This window comes from Gymnoscopelus braueri, assembly GCF_963280865.1.
Source record: "Gymnoscopelus braueri genome assembly, chromosome: 21".
Classification (NCBI taxonomy): domain Eukaryota; kingdom Metazoa; phylum Chordata; class Actinopteri; order Myctophiformes; family Myctophidae; genus Gymnoscopelus; species Gymnoscopelus braueri.
Window position 1 is genome coordinate 37841882 of NC_137623.1, and position 14141 is coordinate 37856022.

The 14141-nt window shown below is 40.2% G+C and overlaps 2 protein-coding genes across 2 annotated transcripts in view; both read right to left on the reverse strand.

Annotated features, from left to right (window-relative positions):
- The window catches only part of arhgap29a (Rho GTPase activating protein 29a), a 136518-nt gene that overhangs the window by 79135 nt on the left and 43242 nt on the right, over positions 1–14141 (reverse strand). The window lies entirely within an intron of this gene.
- Positions 5305–14141, reverse strand: part of LOC308077308 (nuclear GTPase SLIP-GC-like) — a 35341-nt gene continuing 26504 nt past the window's right edge. Inside the window, exons 23-24 of the mRNA XM_080417939.1 lie at positions 6617–6661; positions 5305–6451 (exon numbers count right to left, since the gene is read on the reverse strand). Coding sequence (XP_080274065.1) covers positions 6183–6451; positions 6617–6661 — 314 coding nt within the window. The 3' untranslated portion in view covers positions 5305–6182. The remainder of the gene's footprint in view (positions 6452–6616; positions 6662–14141) is intronic.

The following is a 14141-nucleotide window of genomic DNA, read 5'->3' on the forward strand; positions in this document are numbered from 1 at the left end:
TTCAAATTTGCTTCAGTAAAAGTACAAAAGTACTGGCATCAAAATGTACTTAAAGTACCAAAAGTAAAAGTTCTAAAATATTTGAAAATAGCAGATCGACAAGCTCACAACGCGTCGTGATGCGACGCGTTGTGAGCTTGGAGATCAGCTATTTTCAAAAGGCTTATGTATAAAATAGGACTAAAGTGGTTAATGTATGTTTCATAATGTAATAATATATATCTGAAAAGTAACTAGTAACAAAAGTTTTCAAATAATTATAGTGGAATAAAAGTACAATATTTGCCTCTGAGATGTAGTGGAGTAGAAGTAAAAGTCTTGGAAATTGGAAACACTCAAGTAAAGTACAAATACCTCAAAAATGTACTTAAGCACAGTACTTAAGTAAATGTACTTTCCACCACGGGTAACAATGATACTTTATACATTCATTGACAGGTTCATTGACATTGTATCTTATATTTTGATACATGTTTGACAAGGTAGCATGAGCTCACTTTCACTTCAAATCATTCAGAGAGGTGAGTGAAGAAGTGATCTAAAAATTAAAAGTACAAACTTTCAATGAAACCATGTGATATTATATCACACAGTGCTATGAAAATATAACATTAACATTGGTGAGACCATAGATGTATTGACAGCTTATTGCAGAACAGAGAGTAGGCTACATTACATTAGTTGGTTGTGAAGTGTGTCTTTCATTGCAGTTACTTGATGCTGGGGTCAGTTTTCACCTCAAGATACCATGAGGTTTCTAAAGACAATCAGTGTGATCCTGGACATTCTGATCTTGGTACCTGGTAAGGAGAGTTTATAATGGTTTCATATTCACAGTGTGTTTACCCCTCATAGATTTACTAAATGACTTCCAAACTGCAAAGTACAAATCAAATACTGTATTCAACACATAGTTAAATGTTTGGGTAATGTACAGATACATGTAAAAATATATTGGAATATATATTGAGGTAAATATAGAAAATAACAAATATTTTGTATTTCATTATATTATATTTTCATATTGAGGAAAATATCATGTCATGTTATCACAATCTAGTGGATCAACAGAATGAGGCCAGAATTATTATGATAAAAAAAAAAAAAATCAGATGATTGAAAATTGTTGACAGTTGTTTATTTTTCTGTGTGTCTTTTACAGGTCAGTGGAGAGCAACCATCACCAATCCATCTCCATGTGTCATGAGAGGTTCATCAGTAGATATTGGTTGTTCATATGACTACCCAGTGGGTCACACTGTCACGTTTACAATCTGGTACAAGAACAACATTGCTGTTCTCTATGGCTCTCAACCGCATCACGGTCGTATTCAATACATAGAGGATGCTGGGAGTTGCCAGTGTGCTGTTAAAGGACAAAAGACATGGAAGTCTGAAGCTGTGATGTTGGATGTGCAGTGTGAGTTTATAGGAGTTCATGTGTTCTTTTTCTCTCCTTGTCTGAATCTTTTTCTCTCTGTTTCATTCTGTCTTTAATGCATTCAATTAATACAACAGCACATTCAAAGAAGAATCATATTAAATTAAAGCTGCAAGCAGCGATGACCGGGCCCTCCCCTCGTACCTTTATCCACATCAGGATGCACAGTATCTGCTGCTTCTGCAGAGCAACATGATTCCAAATGTATAGGATTAGTTTGTAAAAGTAGAACTTCCAGGCAATTGTTAGCCTGGTAAACCCTCCCTCCGGAAATCTCATTTCTATTTAGAAATGAGATTTCCGGAGGGAGGGTTTACCAGGCTAGGCAATTGTTGCTATGGCTATGATACATGTTGCCAATAGGTGGCGTTATGACTTTAACTAAATATTGACACCTAAATGTTTTCAGGCTGAATCATCAAACTTGAAATTTGGGGCTGATTTGACCTTACATTGTAGTTACAAAGTATTCTCTGTTTCATGGCAAAACTTGGAAAATCACCATGGTGGTGCCACTGGTGCGTGCGATAAAAACTCATGAGTTTGATAACTTACGGTCATCATTATGGTATTTTATTTACACTGAGTGAGTTTGAAGTGGATCTGATCACCCTCTTAGGAGAAGTTTGTTAAAGTACAGCTATTATATATTTTTACCCCCAACAGATGGTCCCAAGAATGTCGTTTTGTCAGTAAGTCCACCAGGAGATGTTGTCAAAGGAAGCTCAGTCACTTTGACCTGCAGCAGCAGTGGTTCAAATCCACCAATCCAGAGCTACATCCTTCTCAAAGACAACACTGAAATGACACAGGAGAAGATAATGACCATCTCTAACATCCAACCCAGTGACAGTGAAAGCTACTCCTGTCAGGCAAAGAACTACATTACCACAGTCACTTCACCTGAAGTCACTCTTCATGTTCACTGTGAGGTTTTAATTACATTTAGATCAAATTATATAATATTTGTTTTATTATTTTGACCAAAGCTGGCATAATGTGTACACCACATTATTCAAAAGCATTAATTATTGTCATTGTTCATACCAAGAAAACAAATATTGTAACCTATACTTTGTAAACATAACAAATAGTTTGTGTCAATATCCTCCACTGTCTCTCTCTCTCTGTCCACTAAAGGCCACGGTGCATAGCTCTACTTTAGTGCCGGGAGTGCCGGGATTTTATTTGACCCGATTTTATTCCGGCTCTATAAAAGTCAATTCATACTCGCTCACGGCTTGCGCCGAAGTCTTGTAAATATTGGGGGTCCTTGACATGAAAATATTTTGTGGCCGTATACTGAGCTCTTCAGAGTGGCTACATACAGTATCTGAGTGGCCCTCGCAGCTCCAGCCAGTGCCAGGGGGGCATAAATGGAGAGAGAGAAAGCTTTTTGCTGGCCTATGTCAGACTCACAGCTTGTTTTGTTTCTAAACAAACTATTCATTTTAGCCGATAAATATGTCACGTAGTTGTTCTGTATTGATTCATATTATATTTACAGCCTCTGTTTTCAAATGCACAGTCTCTACACTACAGGAACGGGCAAAAAGACGATTTTTATCATTTCAATAGTGGACCTGAAGGCTGTGGGATTTTCATTTCAAAACGTCTTTTCGCACAACACCATGTTTTGCTATAAAACTATTAATATTTTTGCATTAATCAAAAATCGTGCACTTTAATAACTGAGGCAATTATGTACTAGCCTACACATGATGACATGCAGCATGGCAGATCTACAGGCTAGTAGGGAATTTAAAAAATCCTACCAGACAGTGGTGGATAGTCTCCATAAATTACTCATCAAGGATTACATTTACCTGCATTTGGTCAAATACGGAATCTACACAGCTGCTTCAAATAATTAATTACATCAAGCCAGTGCGCAAACGTAGGTCAAATCTATTATGCGTGTCACTCGCCGTCCAGCCACGTCTGGACTGCAGTGCATACTGACCAGCTCCCCTTTAGTCATACAATGACTAATGACATGTTGGGTATGTTCAGCCAAACAGTTGTATTTATAATAGAAACGTTTAAGCCTACACTGCATTCTACGCAAGTTCTCAACTAACTGTCACCTGAAACGCTGGAGTATTTCTTCAAAATGCAGTTGCTTGACAATAACTCACCGGTGTCTGTGGCGAGGTCCCAAAAATGGCGGGACCTTCTGAACTTAACCGATTACGCCACCTAGGTTTGAACTAGGAGCCTAGGAACTCCTTTAACAGCATTTGAAGAGAAGCTACAGCTAATGTAGCCTACTCAACATTACTAGGCTAAGGAACTACAATGCACATTAACCAGATACAAAAGGGTAGGTTCTTTTACCAGATGGAGAGCAAGGATTAAAATACAAAAAGGACAGTGGGTTAAAATACAGGTTATAATATATCAGAGTAAAATACTAAAGGCAAAGCCTTTAAAGTGCGAGTGCTGAGTCCTAAAGGGATCGTGCATCCACATTGGCCTTTGGTAGCCTACTCCCCGAAGCACTCATCTTCTCTGGCCACGCCTGTGGATGAAGGAGACTCAACGCCAGTTATGTCCTTTTATAACATCATTTAGAATGAACTGGTTTTTCTGCCACTTAAACACCAGTATGTGAAGAGACTTACATGGGAGGGAGAGATTTCACTCTCTCCCATTGCTGGCCGCTAGCATGCAGTGTTTAGGGCCCGGTCTCGAACCTCAGCTCACACGTCGCCTTGAATGCTGCTGCTTGCATCCTGCTCCTCAGCTCCCCACGTCTCAGTCCCATCCTCTCGTTCTGTGCTGCTGTCCACACCTGCAACCGGGCTGACTAGGCCGACTCCGACGGTATCCACAACAGGTGGACAAGGCACCCACCACATATTGCCGAACAACACTCTCGGCCAGATGGATGGAATAGCCATCTCACAGCCTGGCCCTTCATGGGTGGTGGCGTCCCTGTCCACCCTTACTTCCTCTTGTGGGAGCTGCCCTGCCTACACCAGGTCACAGTGCTTCTGTTCGGTCTCTCTCAACACACCTTAAATCACCCCGTTTTATCTATCCTCTGGTGCCAGCTGATTGGTTTGTCCAGTTCCATTTCCTGTTCTATTGGCCAACCGAACTGTCAGTCCATCCTACCCATTAGTCACAGATTAATTTCATTACCACTAATTGCAATGTCAAATAGGGAGAAGTCAGTTACAACAGTAGACTACAGAATAAAAGCATGCAACGCCACACAAGAAACATAAATATATATAAGCACTACAAAACCACACGTCAAAATAAATAAATGTTGTAGCTTATCACTGCAAACAGGTTGTAGATCGGCACTGCAAACAATATTGTAGATCGGCACTGCAAACAATATGGAAACGGTTCGTCTCACTTTGTGTCTGGCTTACATGTCCACTACACTAATAGCTTTTGTTCACTGCACTGCCAGAGCATAGTTGTTGTCATGTCACATGTTGTTCATTAAACTCTTACTGGACTACTGGGGGGCGCGCACGCAAGTTAAAAACATTAATGCTTATAGGCTGAAAGAGGCATAAGATTTGCCTGTTCAATGTTTGTATATAGCGCCACACTTTGGCCAATAGGAGTAATATTTATTTCAACTTTGGCATGACCCTCTGGTCTCTACCATACCAAAATGTTGTAAAAAGTGACTTGGCGGTTAGCCGTGGATAAATAATAATAAAACGAACAGATAGGGTGCATACACAGTTACACACTTCGTGTTTGGCCGCCTAAATAGGCTACAAGCCTCATTTGTTACATACACTTTTATTGAATTGGGATGGGGGTTGGGATTTTAGAAAGCGTGTAGAAAGTTTTGTGCAGATTGGGCATAATGGTACAAAATGAGGCTACCACTCACTCCCAAAGAGACCTGCCTTGAACCTATGATTTTAACTTTCTCTATGGACTTGAAAGACAACAAAGGACATGATTTTCTGGGAATTACATTTAATGATAAAACAACTTTAAAATCAAGACAATATGGGTACAAATCAAATATGGTGTACTTCTCTCTACTATTTCTAAACTAAAACATGAAACTATACATTTAAAAGTCCATACTCAAAGATGGTTGTTTTGTATCTTTGTTACAAGTTGAACTTGAAATAATTTCATTACAAAATCCAAATGTCACATCTTAACTAGGGGATAGTTTAAAGTTTTACAAAACATCCACAACTACAGCCTGAACAGTGAAACACACTAGATAATGCAATAGGTCAAATGTAAATGGCAAAAAAAATTCAAATTACAAAAAAATAAATGCTTGGTGGTAGATACTGTACGTGAAGAAGACTCTGCTTCGCAGCAAGCCTGAGTCACCCTGTCGGTATTATGTTCCAATAATGCCCAGCTCATTGTTGAATTTTTATTCCTTGATTTTTTTAATTTATATTATAATCCTCACAGCAGATTTGTCCTTTGTCATTATCTGTCCATAACATTGTCTGTTCATTGATGCTTGGACATTCATATCCATACTGTACCTGTTAACAGATCACACACAATCTTATGTCTACTTCCTGTATGTTACTACCAGTTTACTCAATTGTTTTTGTCTCTAAGCTTAAATGTATCCCATACCCTTGCAGTCGAGCAGAAACCTTGTATCTCCACATTTCAACTTTTAGTTGTTTCCTAAATTATCGCCCTTCGTCATACTACAAGCAAAATAGCACAAGCTCACAACACGCTGTGAGCTTATAGAGGTCTTTCTACCTCAATAGAGATCCAACTAATCCCTGGAGTGTTTTTCTCCCAGTAACTCTATCATGAGTGTGGGCTCATGCTGGAAAAGAGCTTTGAACAGAGCCTCTTCTAAGGCAGTGGTGGTCACACTATCCAAGATCCTCCTCATGCTTGCATGGGCCGTGTTCTCAGCTTGGACCTTGGTGGCCATTTCTGCAGGGAATCCCGCACTTCGCAGATCATCTACGATGGACTCCACGTTCTTGACTTTACTGACTAGACTCCCCCGATACTTCGTAAAGAAAGGCTGTTTGTCTTTATGAAAATCAAAGGATAACATACTGTAATACATGTCTTAAGATTGGTTAGTCACACACACAATAACACACACACACACACACACACACACACACACACACACACACACACACACACACACACACACACTTAGTATGTACTGTGCAGAGAATGGGTCTGTACCTGAACAGAAAAGGCTGCTGTTTGTTCTCTTTGGTACAGATGGCCCTGTAGATGACAGAAGTGAAAGCCTTTATTGCAGTGTTTACACATTATTAATAGTAGAAAAAAGCCCCCTTCGGGGGTTTGGCTCCTTTCTGTGAAACAGGTTTCCGAACCTTTTTGTAATTGATCCTTGGCTGCAACGTCCTGCATTTGGGTCTTACTCTGCTCTCATACCCTGACAAAAATGTTACATAGTACAGCTAGCTCCAGCTAGTCAATTAGCTTGTTAATTTCAAGTCCTCCATAAAGAGCTGGCTGAATAGCAACTGGACCCAAATTGAACCATTAAATAGTTGAGTTGTAGCAGGTTCCATGCATATACCCATGTTGGTTCTGTTATTCTTGTGTTGTACATTGGAAATTAATGCATTTATTATTGATTTTATTGTTTTAATAATTATCTTTGCTACCTTAACAATGCATTTGGTCGATAAAGATCATACGGCAATTCAATTCGGGTCAGGTCTCGAGCACATTAATAACTGTACCTTTAACTCTCAGCTTTTGTCGCTGCCACACTGCTTTGTCCTCAGGTCCCCTCACCTCCAATGAGATGTCTGCTGTATTGAGATCCATGAACACCTCAAATGATTGATGGTAATTTGGTCCATACTTCAGATGATATGGCGACGATTCCTGAAGACACATATAACTGTTTTACTATTACATTGTATTGCCGTAGTAGTGCTATCAGTGGTTAGCCTGACACTCAGCCTGATTTTTCATTTCGTTTCACTCCATTATTCAGTCTGAAAGCCCTCTCAATGCAGCCGATTTCTGAGATGGGGGCGTGGCCAAAGTTTTTTTTTTTCAAAGACTCTTTGGCGATTGGGTTCATACTGGATTATCCCGATCCCAATTCGTCATACAGATTTTCAACCGAGAAACACCCGCCTTCGACAGCGTCACCAGACCCTGAATGCGAGGCAAACGATTCAGGGGGTGGAGCCAGGCTAATCAGTGGTAGTAGTTGTACAGTAAGTATGGAAAATGATATAGGCAAGCAGTGTTTATTGTTTTAAATAACATTGAATATGAAAGATGATACACCAAAATAGTTTAATTACAGATAACCTTGTGCCCATGCCCTAAGCACCCTGCAGTGCAGTAGTTATCTTTATAATTTCCCAAATGATTTAACCATGTACATGTTCACATGTTTGTTGTTGAAAAAGACATCAAGCCATAGGCTGTTTTTAGCACCATAGTAGCTGTTGGTCGGTGTCGGCTCGCGGGCACATTTAGCAACTTTTTTCCCCACACCTTCCAACCGACTGATCTCCCAACATTCTACTGCCAGTCTATAGTTTGAGCCACAGTCGGAGACACCCACACTCAACTATACCACCAGCATCCCTCCCTGATACCTCTTCTTAACAAAAATAGTATATTAAAGATCCAGTGCAATGACATTTTCTGTCATTTTATTTTGAAGTTTCAGTCTGAAACGGCCTCGCAACCAATCAGAAGGTTCCATCCCTTCAGGCTATGGCACGGTAGAACCTCACTCACATGGTGCACAGTGCTATTGTTTGTAAAAAAAAAAAAAGGCTGCTGTAATGTCTGAAGGAAGCCAAACCAAAATAAGTTTTACTCTTATGTACCAGTACACAAGATGTAACAATAAAGTACAACCTTGAACCTTGAACCTTGTAAGGGAGAGAGAGATGGCCACTGTGCAGAATGTTTGTTACCAAGTTGCTTATTTCTAATCTAAAATGGTACATATTTTAGTGTGCTGATTAAGTTTAATGAGTAATACACCGTCTGGACGTCATCTTGAATGAGATTTAAAACGGAGTAGTTCTGTAATTAAAATCAGCTGTGTTTGGAGCAGGGTTTCCGCTAGGCATTTTTTGGGCCGGCCACCATGGCCGGCAGGATTATATTTTACCGGCCAAAGAATACATTTCCGGCCATATTATAATTAACGTCACATATATTACTCTATACATGCACCCAACTGATCATTACACCTCGTTACGTTAGAGCTGCGCTTCTTTCCACTTTATCACAGATGCAATCTGTTCCTGTTTTTATAGATAACTAAATTATATGATCTACTAGTCTATATCATGCAGATGTCGCTTGCCAAAAATGAAATGAATAAAGTGGGCATGAGTGAACTGCTGCGTGATGAATACCAAAACACCCGCTCGCCCCAAAACACAGTCGCCCCGGGGAAAATCCGGCGGCATTCGCCTGGTATTCCTAAACATATCAGTAAACTATGCCTAAACCTAACCTTATTCCTAATCTTAACCTCAGTAAAACTATACATAATCCTAAACCTATCTCTACCCTTATCCTCAGTAAAAAAAATACAAGAATACAAGAACCGCTGGTCCGCCTGAAAAATGGGGGCGAGGGTGTTTTGGGGCGAGTCCTAATTACCCTGCGGGCTGTGGTTTCCCTGCGCAACACCGTCGCACAGTATAAACAAATTAATATATATGTTGGGCTTTACATTGATTCTCATTCAACCTTGATATGCAAAAGTAGGTTTTGTTTTGTTTTGTTAACGTTAATTATATATGTCATGATATATGTGGCCTTGCGCAAGGTTGATTACTTGCCTCTATAGTTGCTTTCACCAACTTTCACCACTTTATCCATTGCAGACAGACAGTCACTGTGCTTGCATAATATCCACGACCCACACGTGTTCGGGACGGTTCCCTTTATCGACAATTGGGTCCGGTTTGGTTCAGATTCTATCACCTCGGAAAATCCCGGTTCTGTTTATCAACACCCGAGCGAACCACCCTACTCAGCGCTGATTAGGAGGAGACACAGCTGTGTCTCTCAGCTGTGTTGTGGCGTATCAAAAATAGCAGACATACAAGCTCACAACGCGGCGCGTTGCGACGTGCTGTGAGCTTGTAGCTCTGATATTTTCAACGCGCGACACCATCGTACAACGAATAGGCTATTCTATAACTGCAGCGCACAGCAGCAGAAGAGCAGGCTGTCGGAATTAAACCACACAGTCAGATCATGATAAAAACTTGAAATGATTATAATGGTTGTAGCCAACTACTTTATGCAAATAATAATATTAATAATAGGCTGGCCGGTGGTGTTTATAATTACCGGCCAATTAAACATTTTACCGGTCAATGGCCGGTAAATACCGGCTAACGGAATCCCTGTATTGGAGGAACGTGCAGCTATGGGAATCACACAGGTGAACAAAATCAAGATGTTATCACGCAGTACGTTTTCGTTCACAGGAAGTCATGAAGATTGGCTTTTTAGGGACTTTTGACATAAAAATACACAAAAATGGGGTTAAAGAGAATTACATCTATTGTTAGGTATGCCCATATGATGACCACGGATATGCTCTAAAATTGTGAAAAATATATATTTTCATTTCACTAGATCTTTAAACTATGTCCATATTTCGCCGCAGGCTGAAAACTCACCTCTTCAGGAAACACTACCCTTCCTCTCTGCCTGACCTACTTGTTGTTAACTAGTTGTACGAACGCTTGTTTTCTATTGCTGTATTGTTTATTGGATTATTGGATTGTTTATTGGATCTTGTTTAGTCGATACACTTATTTGTTTTAGCTCATGCTCATTTGATTTAGCTATTTTGTCTCCTCTGTTTAAGGAAATAGGTAGCTGATATATTGCACTTTTACCTTAGCGCTAGGTATACTCTTGGTTGCTTGTTTTTGCAGAAAATGCACTAAAGACTTCTGGTGATTAGTAGTTTTCGTTCCCTACCTATGTTGAATACACTTATTGTAAGTCGCTTTGGATAAAAGCGTCTGCTAAATGACTGTAATGTATGTCTAAGTAAATTATGTCCTAATATAATTATATCCTATTTGCTATATTCACAGTGAGGTTGTATTATCTTTATTAATAGCTTGCAATTAATAGCAAGTTGTGGTCCAGCTGTCCAGGTGACACAAATCAAGCAGTCATAGCCGGGCAGTAGAGATATCAAACGGGGAAGGAGAAACAGAGACCTTGGTGTTAGTCTCTGGAAGTTGGTCTATAAAATATCGATACATTTTAGGTGACAAATGTGCCTTCCAATTGCTCAGTCTTGACTACTTCCATAAATACACCTACAGCACTAGTTTAAAACTTAGCTTTTAATATTCGGTAAGTTTCATAGCTATATTTTCTTCATAAAAGGTGGTTAGTGTGAACATAGCCTTAGCGTGTCATAGGCCTACCTGTGGATGTACTTCATGTGGAGTACTGTGCAGACTGTACACTTGCTTTGGGGTGAGCACACAGTCTGAGGTAGTGTCGATGTATGTATCCTCTTTATGTTGTACTTTCACCTACCATGACACAAACACAACTTGACCAATACATTTTTCAGTCTACAGGCTTACATCAATACCAGGGTATTTTTTATATTGCTATTTTGTCCTTATAGCTTACTACAAACGTTGGTCTTAAATTGGTTGTCACATGTGACCACACCTACAGACTAGCCTCTGGTTGTCTATTCAAAATCAGAAACAATTTATTGTTGAATTACAAAAAATCTACAGAGATACAAAGTCTCTGTGATAATACGTAACAGATACATATTTTACCTCTTCAATAGTCACATTGCCCGGCAGCAGAAATACTTTCATCTCAAGTCTGTCACTTGGTGGTCGTAGGAACAGCAGAACTTGACCAAAGGATGGTTCGGGGGTAGGGTCAGGTTTAAAAAAGTTGAAAATCCTCAACAGCCCAAAGAGAGACAGGTGGGTCACATTTACAACCACGTGAGTCTTGGTCACTTCCACCGGTTTTAAGAAATTCACCCCCTCATCTGTGATGTGGGCCACAGAAAGGTCATCACCTGTGAAAGTTTTTTACATTTTGCAGATATTTAACATGAAACCTATGTTTCTAATTGTGAGGTGGAAGTGAAAACCAGACACAACACTCCTCGATGTGAGCCGAGTGCTGGCCTATTGAGTTTTACTTAGAAATCAAGCATAGAAAGGAAATAAAAATGTTTAATATTTTTTCCCCTCATAGAACACACTTTAAGTTGAACATTTTAAGTATTTGTTGATCTTAAAGTAATACTAGGTAACGTTTTCAACAAAACTAAAGTTAAATTGTATATCTTTTGTGAGTGGCAAAAGTTTCACAACACCCACTCCATGAATTTCACCCCCGGAAGCCTTTTATTTATATATTTTGTATTGAACGCTGTCGGGGGGGACTTTCCCGGGAAAATGACGTCATCTGGCCAGAAAACGGAACTACCACAACGGTTTCCTGTTTGGCCAGGAACTACCGCGCTAATAACAAAAAGGAACCTCACGCTGATTTTAAGAGAATGTAGGATTGGAAGATCGAAAAAGAACAGAAAAAGAAAGCACAGCTCATGGTAACTAATGCTCCACTGGCTAAGAGAAACGATCCGCAGATAGTATAAAACAATTAAAAGATCGCTTTTTGAAACGCTTCCGGCTTCCAGTGAAAATAAATGGAATTCTGGGTAATCGAGGACTACGGAAATTGTATGCAGTGACGGTAGTGACCAGCAGAGGTTGCTAAAAATCGTTATTTGTGAATCTGCATTGTACAACTTTAAAGGAGTAGTTCACCCCAAAAAAGACTTAGTTTCTATCACATTACACACCCCATGAAGCCTTGAATTCATAGAGATTGTTTGGTTTTTGTCGCATTCCTAAGCCAATCATTTGATGACCGGCTGAAATATGCTAATGTATCTGGTAGGAGACTCAAGAGTCTCCTTTGAGTCTCCTACTGGAGAGACCGCCGGTCATCAAATTATTGGCTTAGGAATGCGACAAAAAAAAAATATATATCCATGAATTCAATGCTTCCTGGCCAAGGGGTGGGTAATTGATAGAAAATAAGATTTTTTTGGGGGGGTGAACTACTCCTTTAATGGGTTAAACACGTATGATATATGATATTTATTTATTTACGATTTGCATACTTGGCAAGTAGAAGGCATTGGTAAGTGTTCTGTCTGGTTTTCACATGTCTTCCCCCTCACTAAGAATCAGGTGAATATTAGATATCGGCAATGTTCCCCTTTAAACAGTATAGATTCCTTTTTACACTAAACAAAACCTCAAAAGAAGCTAGGATTCTCTCTTTAACAACATGCCTAAACCATCAAATACAACATCCCATATTGGATTTCAACATATTATTGTCTGTTACTGTGTCGCTTTGAACAAGAATCTTGAAAACAATTGGATAATGAGAAGAACAGTGCCTCACCGGGTGTAATTTCACAGTGTGGCAGGTGTAGCTGGCAGATGGACTCCTGAGGACACTCAATGCTAAACAGCGGCCCTGCAGGAGTCTTTCCAGTCAGCCATCTTTCAGCCCACTGAACAGTTCTGAAGAGGACTTCTCCTTCCCCTGTTGTTTGAAACTTCAACCTTGTCAGACTGCAATGGAACAGCCCTGCCCAGGGGAACTTGAAGCTGTGACACAAAACAACATTTTTTATTGATACAATCTATTGACTTCATTAGGTCTCCTTTTGCCACATGTTGCATCAAGTTAACACATCGAGTGCCATAAACGGTCCGGACCGTTTTTGAGGATCCAAACGAGAAGTGCCGAAAACGGTCCGGACCGTTTTTGACCCAATTCTATTTTTATACGAGTGGCCCACGTGGGGCGCTAAAACGAAACTTTGACATCACCCAAGGAGTTTCTGAGAAGAAGAGGCTGGATGTGGCTCCATGTCAAAAATCCTTCCGGTCGGCGTTTTCAATGTTATCTCCTTGACTAAAAGCTTAATATCTCCATTTCTTTTTAACGTGGTGGAAACGAGCCGTTTTCGATCGGCGATCACGCTGCAATGGAGGATCGCGTTGGAAATATTATTGTTCCAGGCGTTAGTCGGGACCCTCCGCCGTCTCGCACGCACGCTTTGTTTACATGCACTTCCGCGTCGGGGCTTCTACAGCACGAAACGTATAACGCAAGTGGATGGAAGAAATGCAGGCACTCAACGTATAATATTTTAATAAACCTCTGGCACCCAATGTGTTAAGCTACAATCACAGTGGTTGGTTCAATAGAAACGTTAATGGAAAAGGAAGACTCTGGTGAGTGATCACAGCTCGGCTAAAAGACAGAGGTTCTATATTGGTACCAGACAGTGGATTCTTAAGAAGTGTTACCTGTATTCTATAGTTGTCTGTTCTGTGTGCATACTCGGGGTAAAACAAGTCTGAAAGATAGAAAGCAGTCAGGAAACAAACAATCAGTATCTTTCCTGATACTTAGCCTGTGCACTGCAGTGTGTAAGTTACACTTACCGGGATGTGCTTTGTTAAGGTCACATGCCCTGACTCCACTGGTGTTCGGGAGATGCTGTCAAAGGGACACATGTCTGGAGGGTAAAAACCAGAGAAAGAGTGTTTTGAATTTCGAGGAGGAGGGACGAACAGGGTTAAATGAGGTGATAAGGGAGGGCGAGGAGCTGCTAAATTGCATGCCAACACAGGAACTGAAC